The 26626-nt window shown below is 46.1% G+C and overlaps 1 protein-coding gene across 2 annotated transcripts in view; it reads left to right on the forward strand.

Moving 5' to 3' along the window:
* The window catches only part of ZNF318 (zinc finger protein 318), a 110768-nt gene extending 90492 nt beyond the window's left edge, over positions 1-20276 (forward strand). The window contains exons 7-11 of one of the 2 annotated variants that reach the window (XM_029592860.1): positions 12854-13057; positions 13249-13345; positions 14319-14437; positions 14877-19939; positions 20057-20276. In XM_029592860.1, coding sequence (XP_029448720.1) covers positions 12854-13057; positions 13249-13345; positions 14319-14437; positions 14877-19301 — 4845 coding nt within the window. In that variant the 3' untranslated portion in view covers positions 19302-19939; positions 20057-20276. Of the gene's footprint in view, positions 1-12853; positions 13058-13248; positions 13346-14318; positions 14438-14876; positions 19940-20056 lie in introns of those variants that run through there. The other variant, XM_029592862.1, reaches the window with a different exon arrangement.
* The last annotated feature ends 6350 nt before the right edge of the window (positions 20277-26626 follow it).

Here is a 26626-nt window from a genome sequence, read left to right on the forward strand (position 1 = left end):
GCCATGGGGAGGAGAAGGCAAGACTGTGTGTGCTGGCACATGCCATGAGAAGCTGCATCTGCAGATAATGTATGCTGGTTCTGGTAGGGAGGTGGTGGGACTGTTGCTAGAGCCGATGGGTAAAGAGGTGTAGATGTAGAACATTTAGAGGCAGAAGCACTTTGGTGAGGAGTGAGGGCTGCACACATTGCTTGAAGCCAAAACCAATTAGTAGCACGAGAAATGCCTTCACAGGATGAGGTATTGTGGCTGGTGGGTAGAAAGGCACGTAAAGTATCCCTATGCTGAAAAGACCTGAAGAACATTACAGCACTAGCAGTTAAATCAATGCTTCCCTAGATGGTCCTGATGTAGGTGTAGCACGTTAAGCTGTATCTTTGGCTCAAAGTTAAACTTATGCTACTTATTACAGTAAATCATTCACCAGTTTTACATCAGGTTCCTTTATCATTTGTTTTTAAGTTCAATCTGTGGGGTGGTAGGATGGGGAGACTGCAGCTGAGCGATAAAGATGGGATGAGGGAAATGGCTTAGGGATGTGGTGGTGAAATTGGGTGAGCTTGATTCTTGGAGACGGTGAAGGTAAGTTGAAGCCACGAGGAGTGGTAGCAGGAAGGGTTGTTAGTTTAGCTCTGGAGGTGAGAGAGGTGTTGGTGCATTCAGATAAGGAAGTGGTTGTAGAGGAGAAGGCCGTATAGACTTGAGCTGCTTTCAGATAATTCTTATGTCCGATAAAAAGGTGTCTCAGACCACAGAATCCATTTTAATAAGAGAGCAGTATTTCAGAGCCAGCAATTTCCTTTTCTGCTCAAAGCACTAGCAGAAAATGCTCCCAAAAGAATGTCCTAACAAAAAGACATCCTGACAATCCTGCTTTATTCAGCCAACACGGAAGTGAGATAACTAAGAAAGGAGAGCTTCTCAGCTGTGCTCTGCTGTGCCTCGCTGGGAATGGTCAGACTTGTGACCTCGGCAGTAGCTACCATGACCTGCATTTGCATTAAGGAGAATCTCAAGAGCTGCCTTGTCGGACATGAAACGAGTCCTGGGATCTTCGGTGCAGCAGTACCTCCGAGTGCTCTGGGAGGACGCTGAAACTTGCTTCCCTCTGCCTGGCTGCACATGTAGCTGTGTAAACAGAAGCATTCATGGGGGAGGATTAGGCCAGGGAAGTAAAATCATGTAGGTACAAAGTGTGCGGGTGCTGTTAACGTGGGTGCTTTATGCATACTTTTCAAAAAGAAATCATATCTCTAGTTTCCTTAAAGAAATGGGCTGCCATGTACAGAAATTAAAAGAAGACTATTCAAAATTGCCCCAACTATGTGTGCTGAACTTTTTTTTTTTTTTACCTTGGCTGTTATATTTTATTTGGTCTATTTTTGCTTGTTTTTATTATGGCCATGCCTGTTAATTTTAGCAATTTCATTCCCTATTACTAGCAGCTGCGGTCAGAATGCTAAGAACTATTATCTCAAGAATTAAATATATATCAAAACACAAAAGTGGATTGTTTTATACTGCCCTTCTGAATTATCTAAAAATATTGTTTTTCCAGTATTGCTTTTTTAATATTTTGTGCTGACAAAGCTCTGTTTAATTTCTCATATGAAAAATTGTGCCTTCAGCAGTTCAGTGTCCCTAACACCATGTAAGGAGAGCAGGATCAGTGCCCCCTTATACCATGCTGAGACATTGGGTCAGTCCTGGCTTGCAGGAGAGTGTGTCCCTTAACATGGGGTGAGGGGGCGGGGTGTCTCTAACATCTTGCTGGGACATTGGCTCAGAGGGAAGAGAGTCCCCTAACACCATGCTGGCTTAGAACAGAGTCCTGGGATGATTGATCAGTAATTCCTCTGAAGGCAGTTCCTCTCAATCGGGCCGATTCAGTAAAGTCCGCCTCCTTTTGGCCCAGAGCGGCAGCTGTCAGCAGGTTTGACAGTCGACGCTCAATTTTGCCGGCACCTGTTCTCGAGCCTGCTGACAGCCACAGACTCGGAAACCGGACGCCGGCAAAATTGAGCATCCGGTTTTCAACCCAACAGCCACGGGCCGACTTCAAATTTTTTATTTTTTACTTTTTTTACCCTTCGGGACCTCCGACTTAATATCCCGGTGCCCAAAGAAATTAGCGCGTCCAATGTACTGTATCGGCCCGATAGTTAACAATAATTCTTCCTGAGGTCTCACAGTAAAGACTTCTCACAGGACAAGCAGGATGGTAGTCATCACATATGGGTGAATCATCAGGATGGAGCCCAATCACAGAAAACTTCTGTCAAAGTTTCCAGAACTTTGGCCCCTACTGGGCATGCCCAGCATGGCACCAACCCTGCAGCCAGCAGGGCTCCTCCTTCAGTCTTCTTTTTTCCACGCAGCAGTTGCCTCGCGGTAAAAGAGCTCTGAAGTGATTCCTGACAGGAATTTTCCTCACGGAATTACTAAAATTTAAGTTGCCCCTCAGGGGTCCCTCTTCTACCTTTTATAACTCTGCGGTACTCCGGTAAGTTTTGACCCATTTCCTGTCAATTACATCGAGTTTGGCCTTCGCGGCCTACTGGCTGTCGACCGTCCCGTGGCTAAATTTTTTTCCATGGCGTCGGGGTTTCGTCAGTGCCCGGACTGTATCCGCACCATGTCTATCACAGACACCCATAAAGTCTGTGTAATGTGTTTAGGACGCGAGCACGATGTCTTGACCTGCATCAAATGTGCCCTAATGACACCGAAGGGTCGCAAGGCCAGAATGGAGAAGATGGAACTTCTCTTCCGTGCTCAAACCCCGACTCCGTCCATCGCATCAACGTCGTCGGAACCGGCACCATCGACTTCGTGCTGGCATCGACGACTTCTCGGCCATCGACACCCTCTACTCTCCCTCAGGATTGAGGGGATCGAAGGGAGAAACATCGCCATCGGCACCATAAGACTCGGACCATCGAGGGAGCGAAATAATCGACCTCACCATCGTCCAAGCCGCTGTCGAAGAAGCCCCGTCCAGGAAAGCACCGACCATTCCTGCGACAGGGTCTCCGAGGCAACTCTCACCCGATCGGGGATTGGGAGCCGTGACTCCACCTGTAATGGTGGTCCCTCCGGCTATGCCTCTGCCTCCTTCTGTTCCGGAGCCAGGGCTGCTTGCTCCAGGTCTCCGAGAAGAACTGGACCGGATGGTCCAGGAGGCCATCGACAAGGCGATGCAACGTCTTCAGGTTCCTCCGGCATCGATTGTGGAACCGATCATTGACCCAATTCCGGCAGCGCTGGCACCGCTGCTATCCAGGATGGAAGCCCTCATGGCCGCTTTTCCATCGATGGATCCCGGGTCTCCGATGGCTCCGATGCCCTCCCCATTGACAGCATCATCGGGAGGAGAAACACTGTTCCGCATTCCTCCATCCGGAGTTATGCCTCAGCCATCGATCCAACCATTGGTGCCGATATGTCCATCGGCACCATCGATGCTTTCGCTGCCTGTACCAATGCCTTCGATGCCATCATCGGTGCCTCCGATAATTCCTCCGATTTCTTTGGAGCCCAGACCTGGACCTTCAGGTATCCAACCACCCTGTCCCCCTCTACTTCCAAGAGGAAAGGGTGTTGACCCTTATGATACCTCATCAGACACCGATGACTTACCTTCACCCACTGAGAGTAGAAAGCGTTCTCCTCCAGAGGACCTCTCATTTATAAATTTTGTGAAGGAAATGGCTGAATTGGTTCCTTTTCAATTGCAGACAGAACAAGATGATAGACACCAGATGATGGAGTTGCTCCAATTCCTGGATGCCCCAAGGTAATAACCTCTATTCCCATTCATCAGGTTCTTCTTGATCTTCTCAAGAAGAACTGGGAAAATCCAGGAACAATTGCTCCAGTACACAGAAAAGCTGGCACTACTTATTTAGAACAGTCAGCCCCAGGTTTTCAAAAGTCTCAGCTTGATGATCACCTCTTGGTCGTGGTAGAGTCTGCACAAAAGAGGGCAAAGAGGTCAAAACCTCACTCATCTACCCCTCCTGGTAAGGAAAAAAAATTCCTGGACAACATTGGATGCCGAGTATTCCAAGGAGCCATGCTCATCTCCCGAATTGCTGCCTATCAACTTTATATGACCCAATATAACAGGGCCATATTTAAGCAGATACAGGATTTCTCAGACTCCCTACCTCAGCAATTCCAAGACCAACTACAAACCCTTGTAAGCAAAGGTTTTGAGGCAGGCAAGCATGAGATCCGAACATCTTATGACATTTTCGACACCTCTACCAGAGTGTCTGCAGCTGCTATTTCAGCGAGACGGTGGGCCTGGCTCAAGTCTTCTGACCTTCGCCCAGAAGTGCAAGACCAGTTGTCCAACCTGCACTGTGTAGGAGATAATCTGTTCGGCGAACAGATCCAGTGGACGGTGGCTGAACTAAAAGACCATCATGAGACCCTAAAACAGCTCTTGTCAATGCCTTCCAACTTCTCTTCAAAGCAGCCCTTTCGAAAGGACTCCAAGAAGTCGTTCTACCGTCCACGAAAGTCCTACCCACCACCAGCCAGATCCCGTGCTATGAGACCTTATCAGAAACCTCAGTCTCAGCAAACCCGAAAACAAAAACCACAAACAGCTCCCCAGCCGGGGCCTGCTTCCGGTTTTTGACTTCCACTTGGAGAGCAGCAGCCAGATTCCTCTGTTGCACATACCAGTGGGAGGTCGGCTGTGCCACTTTCACAACATGTGGCATTCAGTCATAACCGACCAATGGGTATTGACAATCATTGCTCAGGGTTACCATCTGAACTTTCTTGCCCTGCCACCGGACTCCCCACCTCTGCAGACGTGGAGAACGTCTGACCACTCCATTCTTCTGGATCAAGAGGTCTCCCTCCTTCTCCAGTCGAGCAATAGAACCCGTTCCATACTCTCAGCAAGGCCTAGGGTTCTATTCCCGGTACTTCCTAATCCCCAAAAAATCGGGAGGCGTCCGTCCTATTCTAGATCTATGGGCCCTCAACAAGTACCTCTAGCGAGAAAAGTTCAAGATGGTCACCTTGGGCTCTCTTCTACAAAGAGGAGACTGGCTCTGCCCTCTGGACCTCCAGGACGCATACACCCACATTGCGATAAGTCCAGCTCATTGCAAATACCTGAGATTCCTAGAAGGCCTCAAGCACTGTCAATACAGAGTGCTTCCATTCGGCCTAGCGTCTGTTCCATGAGTCTTTACAAAATGCCTCATAGTCGCAGCATTCCTCAGGACACAAGATGTTCATGTCTACCCCTATCTGGATGACTGGTTAATCAGGGCTCCCACTCAGCAAGCTGGTCTGTCGTCCCTCAGTCTAACCTTACACACACTCTAATTTCGTTAGGGTTTCTCGTCAATTACGACAAATCCTACTTGGTCCCATCTCAAACCTTATCGTTCATTGGGGCAGACTTGGACACCTTACAGGCAAAGGCTTTCCTGCCTCGACAATGAGCACGGGCCATCGTGTGTCTTGCTCACCAACTGCAGTCTCAGCACGCTGCGACTGCACGCCAATTTCTCGTCCTCCTGGGACATATGGCGTACTCAGTCCATGTCACTCCAATGGCCCGCTTGGCCATGAGGCTCATGCACTGGACTCTGAGGTCTCAATGGACTCAAGCTATTCAGCCTCTGTCGACCATTGTCCACATCACCGACTCACTCAGTCTGTCCCTCGCCTAGTGGAAAAATCAGAACAATCTCCTCCAGGGTTTGCTCTTCCAGGTTCCATATCCTCAAATCATTCTCACCACCAACGCTTCCAACCTCGGGTAGGGAGCCTATGTAGCCGATCTGCAAACACAAGGCTCTTGGTCTCCAGAGGAAGCCAAACACCAGATAAATTTCCTGGAACTTCGAGCAATAAGAGATGCTCTCAGGACCTTTCAGGATCGCCTATCCAATCAGGTCATCCTAATTCAGACGGACAACCAGGTGGCCATGTGGTACATCAACAAACAGAGAGGCACAGGCTCCTTCCTTCTGTGTCAGGAAGCTGCGCAGATTTGGACGGAAGCCCTCTCCCATTCGATGTACCTCAGGGCCACCTACTTGCCGGGAGTGGACAAAATGCTGGCAGATCAGCTGTCACATCTTTCAACCGCACGAGTGATCTCTCAACCCCTCAGTAGCGAACTCCATCTTCCAACAATGGGGATATCCTCGGATAGACCTCTTTGCGTCCCCTCAGAACCACAAAGTGGACAACTACTGCTCCCTCATTCGCAGCAAACACTCTCAGCCCAGAGATGCATTCTCCCTCTCATGGGCAACCAGTCTGCTTTATGCATTCCCTCCAATTCCTCTTCTCTCGAAGACTCTCGTGAAGTTGCATCAGGACAAGGGAACCATGATCCTGATAGCACCTCACTGGCCACGCCAGGTGTGGTTTCCAAATCTTCAGGAACCCTCCATACGCAGGCACATTCCCTTGGGAAAGGACCCGCTCCTGATCACTCAAAACGACGGGAGCCTACGCCATCCTAATCTTCAAGCCTTGTCCCTGAAGGCATGGATGTTGAAAGGTTAATACTTCAACCACTTAACCTTTCAGATCCAGTTTCCCATGTCTTGATTGCTTCACGAAAGCCTTCCACGAGAAAATCTTACTCTTACAAATGGAAAAGATTCACGTCATGGTGCTCTTCTCAGTCCTTTGACCCCTTTTCCCGTCCAATCCCGAAGTTTCTGGACTATCTTTGGCATTTGTCAGAATCAGGTCTAAAGACCTCTTCCATCAGAATGCATGTCAGTGCAGTAGCCGCCTTCCATAAAGGTGTCTGATGTTCCTATATCAGTACAACCCCTTGTAACACGCTTTTTAAAAGGCTTGCTCCATAGCAAGCCTCCACTATGTCCTCCGGCCCCTTCTTGGGACCTTAATCTGGTTCTCTGTCAGCTCATGAAACCACCTTTCGAGCCTCTTCACTCTTGTGAACTCAGATATCTCACATGGAAAGTGATTTTCCTTTTGGCAATCACTTCAGCAGCAGAGTTAGTGAATTGCAGGCCCTAGTTACCTATCTGCCCTACACTAAACTTCTGCAGGACCAGGCGGTACTCCGCACTCACCCTGAATTCTTACCTAAGGTAGTCTCGGATTTTCATCTAAACCAATCCATCATACTACCTACCTTTTTTTCCCAGGCCCCATGTCAACCCAGGAGAACAGACTCTGCATACCCTTGACTGTAAAGGGGCTCTAGCTTTTTACCTAGACTGTACAGCGGCCCACAGGGAAAGCACTCAATTGTTCGTCTCGTTCCACCCTAACAAGTTGGGAAAGCCTGTGTGTAAGCAGACTCTCTCCTCCTGGTTGGCGGACTGCATATCCTTTTTCTATCAGCAAGCGAGCATTCCATTTCAAGACCGTGTTAAAGAGCACTCTGTGAGGGCCATGGCGACTTCAGTAGCACACCTAAGATCGGTGCTGCTTCTGACATTTGCAGGGCTGCAACCTGGAGTTTTCTCCACACCTTTGCAGCCCACTATTGCTTGGACAAAGCCGGAAGACAAGATTCCATCTTCGGCCAGTCTGTCCTGCGTAACTTATTTCCAATGTGATGTACCAACACCCTTCTGCCTGCCCGGTGGGGTTCAGGATGCCCTCTGCCAAATTCCACCCCAGTTGTTGTGCCTGTTGCACGCCGTTGGGTACATTTGGTGCAGGTTCGGACATCCTCAGCTCTGGACTCACCCATATGTGAGGACTACCATCCTGTTTGTCCTGTGAGAAAGCAGAAGTTGCTTACCTGTAACAGGTGTTCTCACAGGACAGCAGGATGTTAGTCCTCATGAAACCCGCCCGCCGCCCCGTGGTGTTGGGTTCGTAACGTTTTATTATTTTATTTTTCGGCACTGCCTGTAGCTTTTAAATAAGACTGAAGGGGGACCCCTGCTGGCTGCAGGGTTAGTGCTATGCTGGGCATGCCCAGTAGGGGCCAGTCAAAGTTCTGGAAACTTTGACAGACGTTTTCTGTGATTGGGCTCCATCGTGATGATGTCACCCATATGTGAGGACTAACATCCTGCTGTCCTATGAGAACACCTGTTACAGGTAAGCAACATTTGCTATCTGTGCAGTGGTAAAGAGCCTCGACGGACATTACTTGGCGTCTATTGTTTGTGTTGCCCACGTGGTAAAGAACCTGGACACACCACACACATGCAGTAGAATAAGACGTAGGTCATGCTCCCTTGGCTGACCCTGGTTGGGGAGGGTCTGCCAGAGTGAGACCTATTCAGTATTTAAGTGGGATTAAAAAACATTTGCCACTGCGACTTCTGTTAGCCACCATTCAGAAAGAGGAAATGCTTCAGTGGCTGCATGGGGCTCAGGGTAGGTGCCCCCCCCCCGCCTCCCTCCTGAAAGACACATTTTTTTATTTTAAAAAATCTAGGATCTTTTCCCTCATCCCCCACCAATTGCAGCCTAGCCAGTAGGTAGGTGTGTGCCTCAAGTCCAAACCCAAGGAGTCACGCCATTGCGCGATGGCTGAAACATCCTCAGCCCTGGCTGACCTGTGAGGCAAATGCCAGATCCAGGAATCAAACCTAGGTCCTTCTGCACGGCAGCACAGCACTGCCACCGAGCCACCAGATTGGAATTCCTCTTATATATAATATTATGATAATCAGCAGAAGCGGTCTGTTACTTCCCTTTTTGGCTGGAATGTTTTAGTCCGTGAATGTATGTGGCAGAGGATCTGGAGACATCGTACAGTTTTTAGCTGAGTGGATTAAGTAGGTTAGACTGTTCTGGAGTCAGATAACGCGTTCAGCCATGCCATTGTGTGTGTTACATATATACATATAAAGATAGAAAACTAAGAAAAGATCAAGTGGCCCTCAGCTGAAGTACAAATGCTTAAAAGTCAGCAAAATATGACTAGGCAAACTCTAACACAACACAGTTGATCTCGGAGAGGAAAAGTCTCAGACAATAATAAACAATGATCCTCCTGCAAAGCTACTGTACTGTATCACAAAAAAGTATATGTGAAAGATTGACCGTCATACAATGCACTGATTGCACATCAACTGTGTGACTTGTATCTTGTGTGCTTCCGTGATTGTGTCAGTGCATTGTATGATGGTCAATTTTTCACACACACTTTTTGTAATATAGTATAGTAGCTTTGCCGGAGGGGGATCGTTGTTTGTTGTTGACAGATTCTGAAACATGTTTTTCCTGTTTGTGATCGGGTACCATCATCTGAGGCAGAATTAAGGTGACGCCCAGTACTTGAGAGGTACATTTACCTTACAGACAGCCATGGTATTGGACGTGTCCAAGCCCACATGGGTTAAAACTTTATTTTTTCTAGGTGTGTTGTGTGAGATCTTGCTTGGAAGGTTTTACTGATAAAATGTATCTCATGACAATTTTTCATGTTGGTGTTTTTTCAGGGAATTTCTCCATTATTCAGTACTATAGATAGCCCTGTTGCTAAATAGCAATTGAATGATTTTCTGTGTTTCACCTTTTTTCTAGTTCACATGTTTCTCTGCTTAGTCCAGGTTTGTGGGGTCCCCAGGACACTTTTGGGAAGCCCTGAGATTGCTGGCTATGTGTGTAGCTGTATGCACATACATGTACCAGGTGTGGTGGTAGAGATCATAGGTAATGAGTAGAATAATTCTTAGCAGTCAAGCCATGGAATAAATATTTTGTCTTGTTCCTTTTTCTTCTCCACTTCTGATTTCTGGATCTTTCCCACTTGTTAGTAAGTGCAGTGCTGTATGTTTTGTACAAACTGACGCTTGTAATGCAGGTAGACTTTGAGGGGGAATGGAGCCTTTTCTACAAATGTGTTCATATCTTTCAGTGGAACAGGCTCAGGTTTGGCAACAGTATATGTTCGCTTATTGCTAGCTTTGGGCATTTGTGCACCAGCAAAAACAACCTTGCCGACTGAGCTAATAGATGTGTTGCCAGTATGGGTTATTTTCTCAAATTCTTTTGATGCTAAGGAATTTCTTTTCTTAAAGCTGCAGTGCTTTTGGGCCTTTAATACAGGATAGCTGATAAATGAGTGCCATGTATTGCAGGGAAAACCTCCAGTGGTGAATAATATTGCATAGAAAAACATAACCACAAAGCACACCTGTTAGTACATGAAGTCCTTTTGCAACTCACAATACCCAGTGTTGCAGCAAAGGTTCTGGATGTTGGTGTCAGTGTCTGTCTTTGTCTTGGGCTGAGAGTTCATAAGGATTTGGGTGATTAGATGGTTACAAAGGCCATCCCAATATCACAAAGCATAGAAATAATACAATAAATAGCAATATATCATAAAAATAACACAGCAAAATACAATCAGTATGTTATAAAATAATTCATCAGGTGCATAAAAAATACAATAAAACAATAGTGAAGGCCATAACTGGAACCTGCCCCACTCTTGCTGAGGCAAGACAGAGCTGCTTTCTCATCCATTCAAACGTTAACGAATAAAAAAAGGAGCTTCTTAATTCCCTAAATCCTCTCTGAATCCCCCAAATAACAAAAAAGCCTAATCACCGAGTTTATGCTTTAAATAGCACTTACTGGTCTAGGTTGCAGGATACCTTTGGTTTGCTTCCCCTACAAATCCCATCCGTCACAATGTGTTTTCTTGGTGACTGAAGAAAGTTGCACCCAGAATTTCCCCCGTCATCAAGAAAGTACATCATTCTGTTCTTCTGTTTCCCGCTGCCTTGGGGCACCAGGAGCCTTTCTTTTGTAGCTCCCTTGGATTGTTAAGTCTCCCCCTCTTGTCAGACCCAGATACTGCAGCAATCGCACCTGGAGTCTGGCCAGTAAGGGTCGCTGTTGTATGGTGGTAGGGAATGCTGCCTTGCCTGTCCCCGCTCCGCTACCAGAGCCTTACCACCTGCCTCTCCTGGAATGTAGGTTTCCAGTGCAAATGCAAGGCTTCATTAAAACAGCAGTTTTTACTTGAAAAATAATTTCTACTCACATTTGTTTGCATTAGATTTAATGGACACTAATTCATCTCTTTAAAACTAGTTTGCGTTTCAAGCTCATTATAAATGGCTTGTTGCTGATACCATTTTAAATAAATCAATTCAGCTTTCAAGCAGCTGCACAGACTGAAAAGAACAGCATGGTGGGATTTAGGCTTTTCTGTTACCTCTTCTTTGGGTGTAGACTGTATAATTCAGTTTAATGAATTTGGGAATTCCCCTGGTCCTCACAAACGGAGGCTTTGCCATCAGTTGGCAGTGCTGCTTCCATGAAATGCTGGAAGAATACAGAAACGTGCAGCATTAGAGCACCGATGGGGAAAAATGGAAGCCTGACGTTAGCCAGTCAGCAGAGAGACGTGACAGATACGTTCAAAGCTGGTGCCTGCTGTCAGGGCAGTGCTTCCGAGTAATGCTTTAAAAAATGTTGGCTCAGGACATTTGTGTCTTCTAACAATTTTTGCTTCTCTGGGTGCTGTCATGTAAGTGAGGCTGTTGTACATCTTTCTTCAAATGGCATCATTTGTCTCCTGATATCAGGCTGTGACCTTCCAGAAGACCCTAAAGATCCACTTGTTTCACTAGCTGCTTTTTTTTTATTTTCACTTCTATAATCCCTATTTTTAAGGGTTTGAGAAGGCAGTGGGGAGGTGACTGTTAGGTCTTAGCTGTGTTGTCTCGCTTGGACCTGTTGTGGGATTGTGTTTTAAACGCTGATTTTGCTTTTATATTTGTATTTTTTCATTTTCTTTGTGTTTTAAAATTTGTATTTTTATATGACTGTATACATTTTGTGCTTTAACATGCTTGGGAGTGTTTAAGTGATTTAGCATGATAAAAATTGAAATACATTTTAGTAGCAATAAATGTATCCCCCCCCAAATGCAAAGCATCATTTTTTTTATATTACACAGTATTTCCTATAGAACTATTTGCTGTTTCTGCCACCTGTAGATCTGGGATTGACATTGCTTGGATTTCCCTTCCTGAAAGTCTCTAAAATAAGGCCCTGCCCTCTGCCCCCAGTGTGCGGGAATAGGATTCTCCCTGCGAGGGATGGGCTTTTCCCATTCAGGTTGGGAAGGACGAGGGCTTTTCTGTGCTGTGGCATGTACCACTAGCAGTGAGAGAAAGACATGTTACCCCAAAACATCTTTCACAGGCATCTTGATTTTGAACATTTGAATTATTTTTGTGACATCAAATCACATGCATGTCACCAGCCAGCGAAGCACGGTATTTGAGGACACTGGGTCAAGAAAATCTGATGCACGCATTTCTTTTCACCTTCCAGTTTAGCACACTGTTGAACTGGGAAGGGAAAGAGAACATTTTAAATTGAACAGTTTCTCCCACAAGTTTTGTGTTTCTTGTGATAAGTAGTTGAAGGGAAGTCAGTCATTCTTACAGTTTGGGCATTTAAGGATTATTAATTATCCTGTTACCCAGACTAAACCGAATGATGATGAGACCTCCTCAAGCTCCTGCTAACTTCTTGTTTGAAATCAGGGTTACATTCATTTCACCTTCTAGTACTAGTAGCATGGAAGACAGGCTCGGAGGGCCTTCTGTTCTACCTCCTCTTATGGGAGCCCAGGTTCTTTATGATCTAGAAGCTGCTCCCAGACACTGCATCTGGGGATCCTCTTCTTGGTCCTTCCTTGCATTTGCAGTTTTTCTGGGTCTTGCTCCCTGCTCCGTGGCAAGTGAATGAACCTATGATCCTGTGGGGTAACTAAGCAGGCAATATCTTCTTTGTAAGTAAACATGCAAACCTTTTTTTTTTAAGTTTGGACAGGTTGTCCATTTTATGGTGTTCATCCTGCAGCACCTCAGAAAACTGTTTTCTTTGTCATTCAACCTAGGACTCCAAACTCAGTACTGAAAAGCCTGCTGTTAAAGGCCCAAAGCCCCCTGAGCCTGCTGCGAAGCCTTCCATCAGACCTTTCCAGTTGGCTGATATTTATGAGTATTACGATGCAGGAAATCACTGGTGCAAAGACTGTAATACCGTCTGCGGGACCCTCTTTGATTTTTTCACACACATGCACAATAAGAAACACAGACAGGTAAGTGTTGGAGTTGTCCCTCTTGGCCCCCTCCACTCCCACTTTCAAGGTTGTTTCCTTTGTAGAAATGGGGCGGGGGAAACCTTTATTGTTCCCGGGTTTTTTGTCCGTATATTTAAGCATGTAAACTGAAGGGACAGAGAATCCCTTTTAAGTTGTTGCTGCTTGTATACCTCTGTCACTGCAAACAGACCCTGGACCCTTACAAAAGACCTTGGGCAGTGAAGAGCCAGAAGGAGGTGAAGGGCACTTTCAAACCCATCGATAGATTAACAGTCCCTGCCAAAGGTATGTGCACCTGCTTTTCTATCCAAGATGCAGCTTAATAGGAGCAGATGGTTTAGCTGCTGTCGCTGTTTGGGGAGGGGGGCTAGGAAGAGAAGGCAAGCCCTAGGAGTTCTTAAATTTTCATTGGTTATTGGGTTGATTTGGACACTGGTAACCTGATGTGGGGGAACGATAGGGAATGGAAATGTTTGCAGTATTTTATTTGAGAGCAGTTGGTCTTTTGAATTAGATTTCATAACATTGTATATCAATTTGCTTTGCTGATTTATGGCAGATTGGAAATACAAGCTAAAATGTTATGAAGTAAAAAAGTTGAGCTTGCTTGATAGGTTTTTCAGGCGTTACCTTATTCCATACTGCCTGGGAAGTAAACAGAATTTTCAGATGCCATAGAGCTGAGATTTTGTTTTCAATTGGGACATGCCAGATACATTTTCAATATATTTGTTATAACATCTTGTCAAAAGAAGACTATTGACCTCAAATTTTAAGGTGGTCTTGCTTCAGAAAAAAAGGTGTCATTGACAGGGCTCTGCTAATCCACTAAGGAGTTTTCTTGGGAGCACACATTTATTTGGGATATAGAAAATAAGAGCTTCATTAGAATTTGTCTAGTATATGTGTACAAGAGAGTCCAAGAAGATTCCACTGAGTGCAGGCACCAGTGCAGAGATAGTGGAATTATTAGCTTTGGATGTCCTCTCTGAAACTACACTGGAGAGAAACAAATCCCAGGTCAGCTAGGTGTTTGATCCACCAGCTTAACAAATCTACAACTTGCATTCTCCCATCAAGGAAGATCTTTGGTGGACCTCCACCAAAGAATAGAAAACACCATTTTAGAGGTGGCTGTGTGGTTGTGTATGAAGGTACTGGAGGTGTGGCTTTTGCTTTTGTTTCTCTCTTGCTGTTGTGAGCTTTGGCTAGTTAGTGTACACTTTTCAGAGTTTTTCCTCCTCCTTCCTGTTTGCAGGTTCAGAGTTTCTGATTCCCATCACTGGATACTTCTGTCAACTGTGTGAAGAGTTTTTTGGAGATCAGATCTGTGCTGAACAGCATGTGAAATGTTATAATCACAATGCAAAATACAAGGTCTGTTCCCATTGTATCATGTTAGCAGTTGCCCTATTGTTGAAACTCTGCCACCTCGCCTTCCTCCCTCCAGATATGTTTTCTTTTTTTGCTTTTGAAGTTTACATCTGCTACCTGGATTACCTCTCTAGCTTTAGCTTGTTAGTTTTTATACCTGTGCAAAGTTTTCTGATCAGATGCCCTACCACATTTAATATGTTGGCATCTAAACTTCTCTTCGATGGCTCCTAAGTGTCAAGTAAATTCCACTTGTAATTGATTTGCTTTCATGCCAACTGCTTACATAGACACAAAGGTGAGCAAACAAATTGTAGATGATACTTTTTTATTGGACTACCACCTACAACTTGTTTGACCTTTATTTCTATGTATCCAAGTGGACTCGCACCACAACCACATTACTTTATACCAATTGCTGAAATTTTATTTGTTTCCATAGAAATATGTGGATGAGAACCCGTTGTATGAAGCAAGGAGGAGTCTTGACCATCAAGCAGGGTTAGCTGTAATTGTTGAAGTGGATCGGCGACGGCAGAGCGAGTTAAAAAGAAAACTGGGGGACAAGTCAACTGAGGAAAAGGATGAGCAGAAATCCAAAGTGGCAAAGAGAGAGGGAGAGCATGTGGGTAAGGGGAACAGTGAAACAGAGACCACACGAAGCAAAACAGAAAGTGGGCAGAAGTATGGCAAATCAAAAAAGGAGGAGAAAAAGGAGGAAAAAGAGGATAGATCCTCCAAAAAAGAACCAGTGACTACGTCTTCCTTTGGAAAGTTTACCTGGAAAAAAAAGGAGGAGGATAAACGTCGAGGAGTAGTAGCAGCATCTACAAAGTGGGATAGCACAGGTGGGAATAAATTAGAGAAAGACAAGGAGAAGGCAAAAGAGGAGCGGGCGAAAGAGGAGAAGTTAAGGGAGAGGGCAAGGGAGGAGAGAGCAAAAGAAGAAAAGGCTAGAGAGGAGAGAGCAAGAGAGGAACGAGTAAAAGAGAGCGAAAAAGAGGAGAAGGGAAAGGAGGATAAGGCAAAAGACGAGAATAAAGTGCAGTCTGGAAAGCAAAAAGGTATTGAAATTAAGCTTTCTGGGAAGACTGTCATTTCACCCACAAACTCTGGGAAACCTTGTTCGCCTCTTCCAGTTTCAAATCCAAGTCAAAATAAAATCCGACCAAATCTCCCAGTTCCTCCTTCAGTTCTCAGGAAGTCTAGCAATACCACTGCAAACAAGCCAGCTCCTTTGAACACATTCTTGTCTATACAGTCAACTGGAGCCACCACCAAACCATTGCCAGTGGTGAAAGAGCCCAAAACTGTTTTGCCTCCAGATATAGTCTCCAAAGCCTTTGGTGGGCAGGAAGTAACGCTAAAAGGAACACAGGGAGCTGCAACAGTACAACAGAAAAAGGAACCCGTTGCTAGGCCTCCTCCCATGGTCCAGACAGTGACCATCCAGTCAGATGAGGTTGCACCTGGTGTATCAGTAAGTGACCAGGCCAAACTTGCATTGCGTGTGCCTCCTCGCATGCCACCCCCTCCTCTTGCTGTATCAACGGACCTGACTAAAATAATTGACAAACCCAAATCCTGTCTGGCCACTGCCAATGCTAAAGATCTTTATGGCATTTTTTACAGCAATATTGGAAAATGTTCAACTGATGTTAGATCAATTAACCCCAATATTCTTGGTGTGTATATGAGTGGGATAAAAAATGCAGGAAAAACTGAAAAAAAAGTGGTTGCACCTGCTCCAGCCGAAACGGAAACCCAAAAGGCTATCCATGCTCATTCAAACTCGAGCACAGGATTACAAGAAGGAACAGAATCTAGTATGATAGCATCAAAGGGAAATGTAGCTACAGCAGGCAGTCAGGCAGAGGTTAGTAAGCAATCCCAAAATGCCCCTGGAGCAAGCATTCTCCAAGGAGAAGCCTCTGCTTCTAAAGAAATGGCATCAGTCGATTCAAACAGTTGTAAGACGGAGGTAGAATCAAAAGCCCTCCAGTTGCCTGATGTCAAGACAGAGGTTAGCCAGAAACCTCAAGAACTTCAGGTAGACACAGAAAATGAAAAAAAGACTGAATCAGTGGAGAGTAAAGTAGCTGGTGCTTGCTCTTTGGATATATCTGTAAGAGATGCAGATGCAGCAACTAATAAGCCAGAGGTTAGTGAAGGGAACCAAACCTCTCAAGCTTCAGTGGTACCAGGTGAAGTTCAAGCTATGAAACCTCAAATGAAAAATGTGGCAACTGATAAGCCAGAGGTTAGTGAAGGGAACCAAACCTCTCAAGCTTCAGTGGTACCAGGTGAAGTTCAAGCTATGAAACCTCAAATGAAAAATGTGGCAACTGATAAGCCAGAGGTTAGTGAAGGGAACCAAACCTCTCAAGCTTCAGTGGTACCAGGTGAAGTTCAAGCTATGAAACCTCAAATGAAAAATGTGGCAACTGATAAGCCAGAGGTTAGCAAAGAGAACAAAATCTCTCAAGCTTTGGTGGTGCCAGGTCAAATTCAAGCTATGAAACCTCAAATGAAAAATGTGGCAACCGGTAAGCCAGGGGTTAGTAAAGAGAACAAAAACGGGCATGCTGAAAGTCAAGCTCTAAAACCTCCTCAAATGAAAAAAGTGAAAGCAAATGTGTCTGGCACCTCCAAGCGTATTGTAGAGATGGCAGTTGAAATAATAATTCAGCCTAAAGTTAGTCAGGAACCATCTCAGATTCAAGGTGGAACCTTGAAAATGAGAGATTCACCTTTAACAGAGGTTAATGCCTGTACCAGTGATGTGGAAAAGAAAAGTGATCCCGTCACGTGTGCACCATCAGATATTTCTGCATTAGAAGTAGCAGTTAAAGACAGTAAGACAGAAGATACATCATCTGGGCCCAGTTCTTGTGATACTTCTGTTACTGTGGACATCTTTAAAAGCATGGTGTCAAAAGATAGCCAGGATTTACAAGCCCCCCCAATCCAAGAAGTACAAAATAGGAGTGAAATAACAGAACTGTCAGAAAGTAAAGCAGAAGGTGATGAGATTAATTTGGCAAGTGGTCAAGGAGACGTTAGCCACGGGTTCCAAAATTCTGAAACGGCAGAGCATCTAGACAAAAATCAGATGCCTAAGGCAGATGCCCCAAAACAATTAGATGCAGAAGGTTCACAGTTGGACATCTGCACAGCTCACACCAAAGATGAGCAAACAGCTGTGGAAGATGTACATTTAAAAAGTAGTCAAGACCTGTCGGGCAGTTCTGTAGAAAATATAAAGGCCCCAAACCCAGTAGAAGTTGAAACAGAAGTATCACAGATATCAGACACTTCCACAACTGAAGTAGTCGGTCAGGTAGCCTTGGAACAACCACTACTAGAGAGTAGTCAGACTCTAGTGGAGCATTCAGTAACCGAAGTGAAGATGTCTAAACCACTTGAAATGAAAGATGCAGGCATGCTTGATACGCCAGAGTTTCAGAAGATGAATGCAGATTTGAGTGAGATAAACCCAGATACATCTGACACTACAGGTGATACAGAAGAGCAGGTAGTCTTACCAGATGCTCAGTTGGAGAAGAGTCAGGAACTAGTGGATATATCATTGACAGTAGCAAATAACCAAGTAGTCGAGACCCCATCATCACTAGTTGATAATTCTACAGCAGATATTAAAATTGCACAATTGAATAGTCAGGATCCTCTCAATATTTCAGTGGCAAAGATAAATGAGCAGTCTGGTCAAAATGAAGTTCCAGAGTTAACAGACAAAAAAGAGACTTCTAAACAAGTTATTGATTTAAAGGTTCAAGTAGAGGTCAGTCAGAAACCTCAGACTGGAGAGAGCTTAGAGGTACCAGATATGGTAGGTGGACAATTGGAGAATACTGTTGAACAGTGTTCTAATGTACAGCTGATTGATCTTGAAAATAAGGTTGAGATAGCTTCTGAAACAGACTTACAATTAAGTGAATTCATTGCTCTTAAAGATTCCATGGAAATAGGAATGATGGATGTTTCAAGTACTCAGTCTAAGGTGGAATCACTGGATAATGTGGCAACCGAATGTAGTGTAGAAACTATAGCCAAGAATGACCTAACTTCAGCCGGTGACATGAGCACCCCAGCAACCAGTGACTTTGACCTGCCTTGCTCAGCATTTAACTTTGAGCAACCAGAAAGTGATGACAAAGACACTTTAAAAGCCACCGATATAAAACTGAGTGATCCAGGCACCCTTAAAAAAGAGGTAGAATTCAGCCTGGGGGACATGGAGGTAGACGGTGAACCTTTGGAGAAGCTAAGTACAGAAATACTAGCGGATGATGTGGGGAATACACCAGACTTAGAAGGTGGTATACCCATTGGCTTGAATAATGTAGCAGACAATGCACTGACAATCCATCCATCAGTTGCTGAATCGGAAATAATAGATTTGGGCAACCAGGAAGCTGACAAACTTTGTATGCCCACATCAGGACCAAATATTCCAAGTCCAGCATCCAGTAGTGATAGGGCAGGAGGGGAAAGCACATCTGTCCCGGAAATTCAGGGTACTGATGTGATTTCAGAGAGCCCCATGCAGGTAGAAGAGAGTAAAGGCAGCAGTACCAACACAGTTGACATGCCAGCACTGAACTATGGTGAACAAGTGCAAAACCTCCCAGTTCCTGAAGAAGTCAAAGTCACTGCTAGAGAGGAGGGATCAGGTGAACCTTGCCAGCAGATGGCCAAGGTTGAGGCAAATGAATTGAAACCAACAATTGAAATGGAGGAGAACAATTTACAGGATACGAGTTGTTTGTCTATAGTTCCTGATGCTACTAAGGATCCAGAAGAACAGCCGATGCCAGTGGAAGAACCATCTTGTCTTGACCAGTAAGGCAAACTGGGCTGCTTTGTTTAATGTGCTGAATGCATTTTTCTGCAGTTGTACAGGCAAGAAAATGACTTAATGTTTTACCACAACCTGTCCCCTCCCTTTAGAAATCTGTTTTATCCCTTTATTGTGTATATATCAGATCTGTAGAATGATCCAGTTTTGCATATTACTTTTTTCTTTACTCTGTCATTAAAATTGAAACAATGTCATATGTAGTTTACAATGTGGTGTATCTTTCTTCTTTTTTTTTAGCATGCGCTCTTTGAGCAGTTTCAAATTCTAAAATATTGTTTGTGTCTGTAATATTCCATGACCTGGTGAAACGAACAAGAAGAAGCTGGTATGCCGTCTCCAGAAAAAAGATGACCTTACCGAAGAGTTTAAAGGAAAACCCCCTATATTTGTTTGTTATAATTAGATTGAACGCCCTCCCCTTTTGAAGAGTTTGAAAAATGCACAGTGTGTGAACAGGTTGATTTGTTTCATGTCTTGTAGCTTTTTAAAATTGCATTGTAAACTTTCCTTATGCCGTGTTAAACCTGTACTTTAATGGACAAGCATACAAATGCATTTGTGGATACATCATTCTGCAGTGAAGAAAGGCTAGAGGCTGACTTGGAGGAAGGATCAGCAAACTGGTAAGGTCGCTGATGGATACCTGCAATGAAGCTTTCAGGCCAGTTTACATAATTTGCAAAATGCCCTTTCTGTAGTTGCAATGTAAATCTAGTAACTGTTTGTGTTAAATTGTTTAGCAGCTGCCAAAGCTTCTGAAGAAGAGGAAGATCAGAAGTGCAGATTTCAGGATTGGACTTGGCCCCCCAGTCTGAGTACTCACACGCATACTTCTGAAGGGTCCCTGATCCATTCCATGCTCAATAGTACAGTTTATTATACAAAAGAATTTAAAGACATTTGCTTTGGATAAATGAAACATTTATTTGTAAATCACTTAGAATAAATGAGAAAAGGTGATCAAGGGTGTTTGCTTGTGGCTTACTTTATCATCAACACTTGGGTTTATTTTGCTTTATTTGTCTGTTTCTGGCAGACCATGGAATGGGAGCCTACCTGGGCTTTCTTTTGTGCAGTTTAATGAGATCCAGATTAGTCTCTTGCTTCTCAGGTGATTGCAGTTGCAGAGAAGTATGTGTTTCCCTGTGCCTGAAAGAACACGAATGCTGCTAGGAGATGCTCAGGAATGGCATATGTACCCCAGTGTTACTTGCATAATGCTTGAAGGCTGCATGAGCTAAATTTAATGCTTCCATTTTTGTTCTTACAAGTTAGAGACTGCTTCTTTAAGGCATGACTTGCTGTTTAAAGAGGCTCACTGTGAATAAGGTTATACGCTACTTTGCTATATTATGCTGATCCTACCCAATAACTCAAATTGTCACCTCTATGATCTTACCTGACCTGCACAGTGGCATGTTACTGTGTCGCTGAACACTGAATGTTGCATGTAAATGCTTTAACTAAAGGGCCATCACATATCCTCTTTACTTTCTCAGCAGAAGCAATACAACTATGTTGAGGCCGCCACAGGTCATACCTGTGTAAGAACTAATTTTGGCTTTTATAATTGACCCATTTTTGGATTTTCCAAATATCCAGTTGGTGCTTGTGCAGGTGATATGCTGAGATGCATTATTTTGTGAGTGTTTGGCAGTTAGGGTTGAAATAGATGGCTAGGAAAAGGAGTAGAGTCTACCATCCTACCAGCTTGTTGCAGACTGAGAGCAGAGGGTGCATTTGTAGAAGCTGACTTACCACTTCCACCAGGATGTTTAGACTCTCTCCATTTAGTACATGTTGTTTCTCTGTATTTAGAAAGCAAACCTTTTTGACTTCCAAAACTTAGAGGTGAATCAGATTATAGCAAGCCCATCTTTCCAGGTTTTTAAGGATATTACCAAATGTATTGCCTAGAACTGGACTTGTTAAATAAAGACAACAAGGACAGTAGCAGAAAAATTGGCTCCAGTCACTATAAAATGGGTGATATCTCTGTATTGCAGGTAAGTGTGTGTGAGAGAGCCCTTTTCCTGTTGATCGATTCTGTTCTCTTGTTTGCATAAAAGACAGTGCACGGAGTTCAATTAATAACAATGAATGCTCAATATACTGAATTGAACAAACTCATACCTGGCTGATAGATTAGTTTGAATTTTATGCAAGGGGGAAAATAATCAGAACATTTCATTTCCTTACTGGGGTAGGGATTGGTGTAATTCTTTTTCTCTCTCTGGGGGTATGGGGAGAGTACATTTTTATAATTAGAAAAGTATTTTCTCGTGCATAGCAACACTATAGTGCCCTCAATATAGTTTGCATGGTTACTGGCTCTGCTCATCATTCTCTTTGTTTTAGTCATGCACTTGCTGTCTCACTCCTGCAGAGATAGTGTAGGCTCCTTTGTCTCCCTTAAGCTGATTTGCAAGCTTCATGCTATATCATTATTTTGTAAGAGGTTCATCTTTCGAGTATGACTTGGGTGCTGTGCTCTTCAGCTGTTCATACTTTGGGGCCCTCAAGGTGCTGCCTTCTCCTCCCCTGAGGTCTCTGTTCAGCTGTGTGGGCTGTATTCATGCTTTGTTGCTTTCAGGGTTCTGCACTCTTCCCTGAGCTCTGCTGTTTGGGGGGATGGGGGATGCTGTGTTTCTGCTATGTTCATATTTTGGGGCTTTCTCCTCCCCATATGTTTCTCCGCAGCTGTGGAAAGGTAAAGATCTTGCTTCTGACTAAATTATATAAAAGTCTATGATAGTATTTCTGCTTTAAGAGCTTTAACTCCTGCCTGATTGCTAGTTCCCTGTACATACCCAGATCAGTCCAGACTGCTGGGTTTTGCCTCCCTTCCAGCAGATGGAGATGGAGAAAAACTTGTGGAGCACCCCCTATTAGACCAGTGTGCCACCTTCATCTCCTCCATATTTCTCTGTCTCCAGCAGATGGAGGTGGTGCAAAACCTACGGCCTTCACCTTTTCTGGAGGTGTTGGCAAAGATTAAAAAAAAACCAAAAAAAACAGACTAAAAGCAGACTACCAGATCAAAGGACATCAGGAAAAAAAAAAGACAAGAGAGGAAAGGAGATCCTCCCAGGGTGTTGGCAGGTCCCAGTGGGGCCATCCCTCCTGGTTGCAGGGTGTGAGGAGCTGGGGTTGGTGACCCTGCGGGGCTCCTGAATGGTAAGGTATCTGGGGGGAAAACTGGTGGTCCATTCACTCCCACCCCGTCTGATTGTAAAAAAAAAAAAAAAAAACAGCAAAAAAACAGCAGAGCAACCTGTCTGTCTTGTTCAATAGCTGTCAGCTATGATTTCTTTAAAAAACAAAATAAAAGCACCAGGAAGGCAGGTTGTAACATCGGACGGTCCCGGGGTGGAAGGATCATTTTCTGGAGTGGTGGTAATGGCGGTTTCTCCTGTGGGAGAACTTAGCTGCGTGGTTTTCCTTCGGGCCCCCCCCCCCCCCCTCGAATGCCATGTCTCTGACGCGATGTGTGGCCTGCGGGGAGTTGGCCCTGAGGCTCTCATGCTCAGGGCTTTGTGTTCGATGCCTTCCTGGAGGGGAAGGTCCCTTGGAGAGGCTGCCCAAGCCCTGAGAAGCTAGTAAACGGGCAGCCTCTCTAGACGCTCAGGCCGGACCCGTTCCTGCTGAGCGTGGGAACGGTGGCCATTTTGGAATCCTTTGCTGCAGCACAGAACAGAGCGTTGGGGGGAGGGGAACTCCCGCCTGATCTCTCACCAGTTCCCGGCAGCCCAGAGTTCATCCAGGATCACTCCCTGGGTGGATTGGATGAGGGACCCGATCCTCTGGTGTGGGGGAAGGGAGTGGTCCTTCAGATTTTTCCCTTGACTTTGTGCTTTGAATGCACAAAGCATTTTTTGCTACTCAGAGCAGGCAGTCTGGAGTTACCCTACAGGAGGGACCAGAGGGTCCACCGCAGTTGTCGAGTCCCAGGGATCGCTCCGGATTAAAAAAAATTTGGGGCTCATCCCTTCCGGGGGATAGGGCCTCCGGCCCGGCGGTAGTGACCACCGAGGCTGCAGATGCGCTGTCGGGTCCTCCGGCCCTTCCAGTGCAACGACAGTAGCCTACATCAACCGGCAGGGTGGTACCAAGAGTCAGCCGGTGGCTGCCGAGGTGGAGCAACTCATGGTTTGGGCGGAAAAACATCTCGCCCTTCTGGCGGCATCGTATATCGCGGGCACCGACAACTTGCAGGCGGATTCTCTTGAGTCGTCAGAAAATCGACCCAGGGGAGTGGGAATTCTCCGAAGAGGCCATGGAGCTCGTGGTTCACAGATGGGGTCCCCCATATCTGGATCTGATGGCAAAGGAATGCCAAGGCCCCTCGTTTCTTCAGTCGAAGAAGGGAACACTGAGCAGAGGGAGTAGATGCTTTGGTGCTGCCGTGGTTGACCACAGTTCTTCTCTATGCCTTCCCACCGTGGCCACTGGTCGGCAAGATGCTTCGCCGGAGGGTACCCGGATGAGAATCTGAGAAAAACGACACCATTGGAGGGAGACGATCCGAAGGTGGTCCGTCTGTTTCATCGAAAGGAATTGGACCCCCTTATGCCATGGGTCCTGGCGGAGCTCGGCGTGGATCTTCCATAGGAAGCTCTTCCTTCGGATTCGGTAGACCCAGTCCTGGCAGGGTTATGGGGCCCATCCAAGACTTTTCCTTTTAACCCTATGCTTCAGCAGTTAATGACCCGGGAATGGGATGTTCCGGAGGCGGGCCTCAGAGTGGGGAGGGCAATGGACAAGTTGTATCCCTTGCCTGTAGAGGTCTTGGAGGTTCTTCGGTTTCCCAAGGTGGATGCCTCCGTGTCAGCAGTCATGAAGAGGACCACAATCCCAGAGGCTGGCGCAGCAGCCCTTAAGGACCTCCAAGATAGAAAACTTGAGGTTCTTCTGAAACGCATTTTTGATGTCTTGGCACTGGGTATCCACACGGCCGTTTGCAGTAGTTTCATGCTCGGGGCGAGCCTTCGCTGGGTCCAACAATTGCTGACTTCCCAGAACCTCCCACCTCAGAAATCCGCTCAGGCGGAGCACTTGGAGGCGGCACTAGCATATGGGGCTGATGCATTATATGACCTCTCCATACGTCTTTCAGAACTATGGCGTCGGCGGTTTCAGCAAGGAGGCTCCTGTGGCTACACAACTGGTTGGTTGATGTCTCCTCCAAGGCTCAACTGAGTGCGTTAACCGTTTAAGGGTAAATTTCTCTTTGGGGAGGACCTCGAACAATTGATTAAATCTTTGGGGGAGAACAAGGTTCATAGGCTTCCTGAGGATAAGCCTCGACCTTCAAGACCTTTCTCGCAGACCCGTTCTCAGTTTTGGGGACAGTGGAGATTTCGGCAGAGCTCCAGTTACCGCCCAGCATCAGTCCTCCAGTAGAGCGCAGGCCCAGTCTTATTCCTTTCGTGGCCGTAGACCTGCCCACAACGGTGCCACACATGAGATACAGCTGGCCCAGTCCTCGGTTCCCCGGGTGGGTGGACAGCTGTCCAAATTCTACGAGGAATGGGTCAAGATCACTTCCGACCAATGAGTCCTAACTATCATAATGAGAGGCTATGTATTGGAATTTCCTTGGTCTCTCTAAAATCTCTTTCTAGACTCTCCTTGTGGTTCCCGCATGAAAGCACGCAACGTCCAGCAGACGCTCGACGGGTTAGTCTCTCTGAGGGCTATCGTCCCGGTCCCCAGGGCGGAGTGGTCAACAAGCTGATACTCCCATTTATTTCATCATCCCAAAGAAAGAGGGTTCTTTTCGGCTGATCCTGAAGAAGGTGAACCGAGCCCTCGAGTCCACGTTTCTGGTTGGAAACCCTGCGTTCCGTCATTGCAGCGGTGCACATGGGCGAATTCTTGGCGGCCCTAGACTTGACGGAAGCGTATTTGCACATAGCCATCCATGAAGACCACCAGAAGTTCCTTTGGTTCAAGATCCTCGGCAGACCTTTTCAGTTATGTGCCCTGCCGTTCACCAAGGGTAATGGTGGTCATAGCGGCAGCTCTGCGAAAGGAGGGGGTGTTGGTTCACCCGTATCTGGACGATTGGCTGATTCGAGCAAAGTCGAAAGTTCTGTGCGAGGCTGCGGTCGACAGGGTCATTAGCCTTCTGGAGTCCTTGGGATGGGTCGTCAATCAGACCAAAAGCAACCTTCTCCTGTCTCAGGAATTGGACTTTTTGGGAGCCAGGTTCAACACATGTGTGGGGAAGGTCTTTCTGCAAGAAGATCGGTTCTCTAAGCTGATGCAGCAGGTCAGATGCCTGTTGTCTCTTCCTCTCCCCAGGGCCTGGGACTATTTGCAGATCATCAGTTCCATGGCGTCCACTCTGGAATTGGTACCGTGGGCGTTTGCGCATATGAGACCTCTACAGAGAGCATTACTCTCCTGTTGGGACCCGAAGTCAGAGATCTTTCAGGCTCCCTTACCGCTCACAGAGTCCGCCACATCCAGTCTTGGCTGGTGGCTGATTCCAGACCACCTGCAGCGCGGAGTGGACCTTGAGGTCCCTCAGTGGGTGGTACTGACAACGGATGCCAGCTTTCCCGGTTGGGGAGCAGTCTGTCAGTCACGAGCTGTTCAAGGTCAATGGTCCTCAGAGGAGGCGACCTGTTCCATCAATCGCCTGGAAACAAGAGCAGTTCGTTTGTCACTACAACTGTTTCTACCGATGGTGCACAGTCGGACTGTCCGAGTCCTATCGGACAATGCAACAACAGTAGCCTACATCAACCGGCAGGGTGGTACCAAGAGTCAGCCGGTGGCTGCCGAGGTGGAGCAACTCATGGTTTGGGCGGAAAAACATCTCGCCCTTCTGGCGGCAACGCATATCGCGGGCACAGACAACGTGCAGGCGGATTCTCTGAGTCATCAGAAAATCGACCCAGGGGAATGGGAATTCTCCAAAGAGGCCATGGAGCTCGTGGTTCGCAGATGGGGTCCCCCATATCTGGATCTGATGGCAAAGGAATGCCAAGGCCCCTCGATTCTTCAGTCGAAGTAGGGAACACTGAGCAGAGGGAGTAGATGCTTTGGTGCTGCCGTGGTCGACCACGGTTCTTCTCTGTGCCTTCCCACCATGGCCACTGGTCAGCAAGATGCTTCACCGGATACAAGCCCATCCAGGAAGGGTGATCCTGGTGGCTCCGGAGTGGCCTCGACGCTCATGGTTCGCGGACCTTGTCAGTCTCGCGGTGGACACTCCCCTGCAGTTAGGTCATCTTCCCAATCTACTATGGCAGGGCCCTATATTTTTTGATCAGGCAGATCGCTTTTGTCTAACGGCCTGG

The sequence above is a fragment of the Rhinatrema bivittatum genome, chromosome 3 (genome assembly GCF_901001135.1).
Source record: "Rhinatrema bivittatum chromosome 3, aRhiBiv1.1, whole genome shotgun sequence".
Lineage (NCBI taxonomy): Eukaryota > Metazoa > Chordata > Amphibia > Gymnophiona > Rhinatrematidae > Rhinatrema > Rhinatrema bivittatum.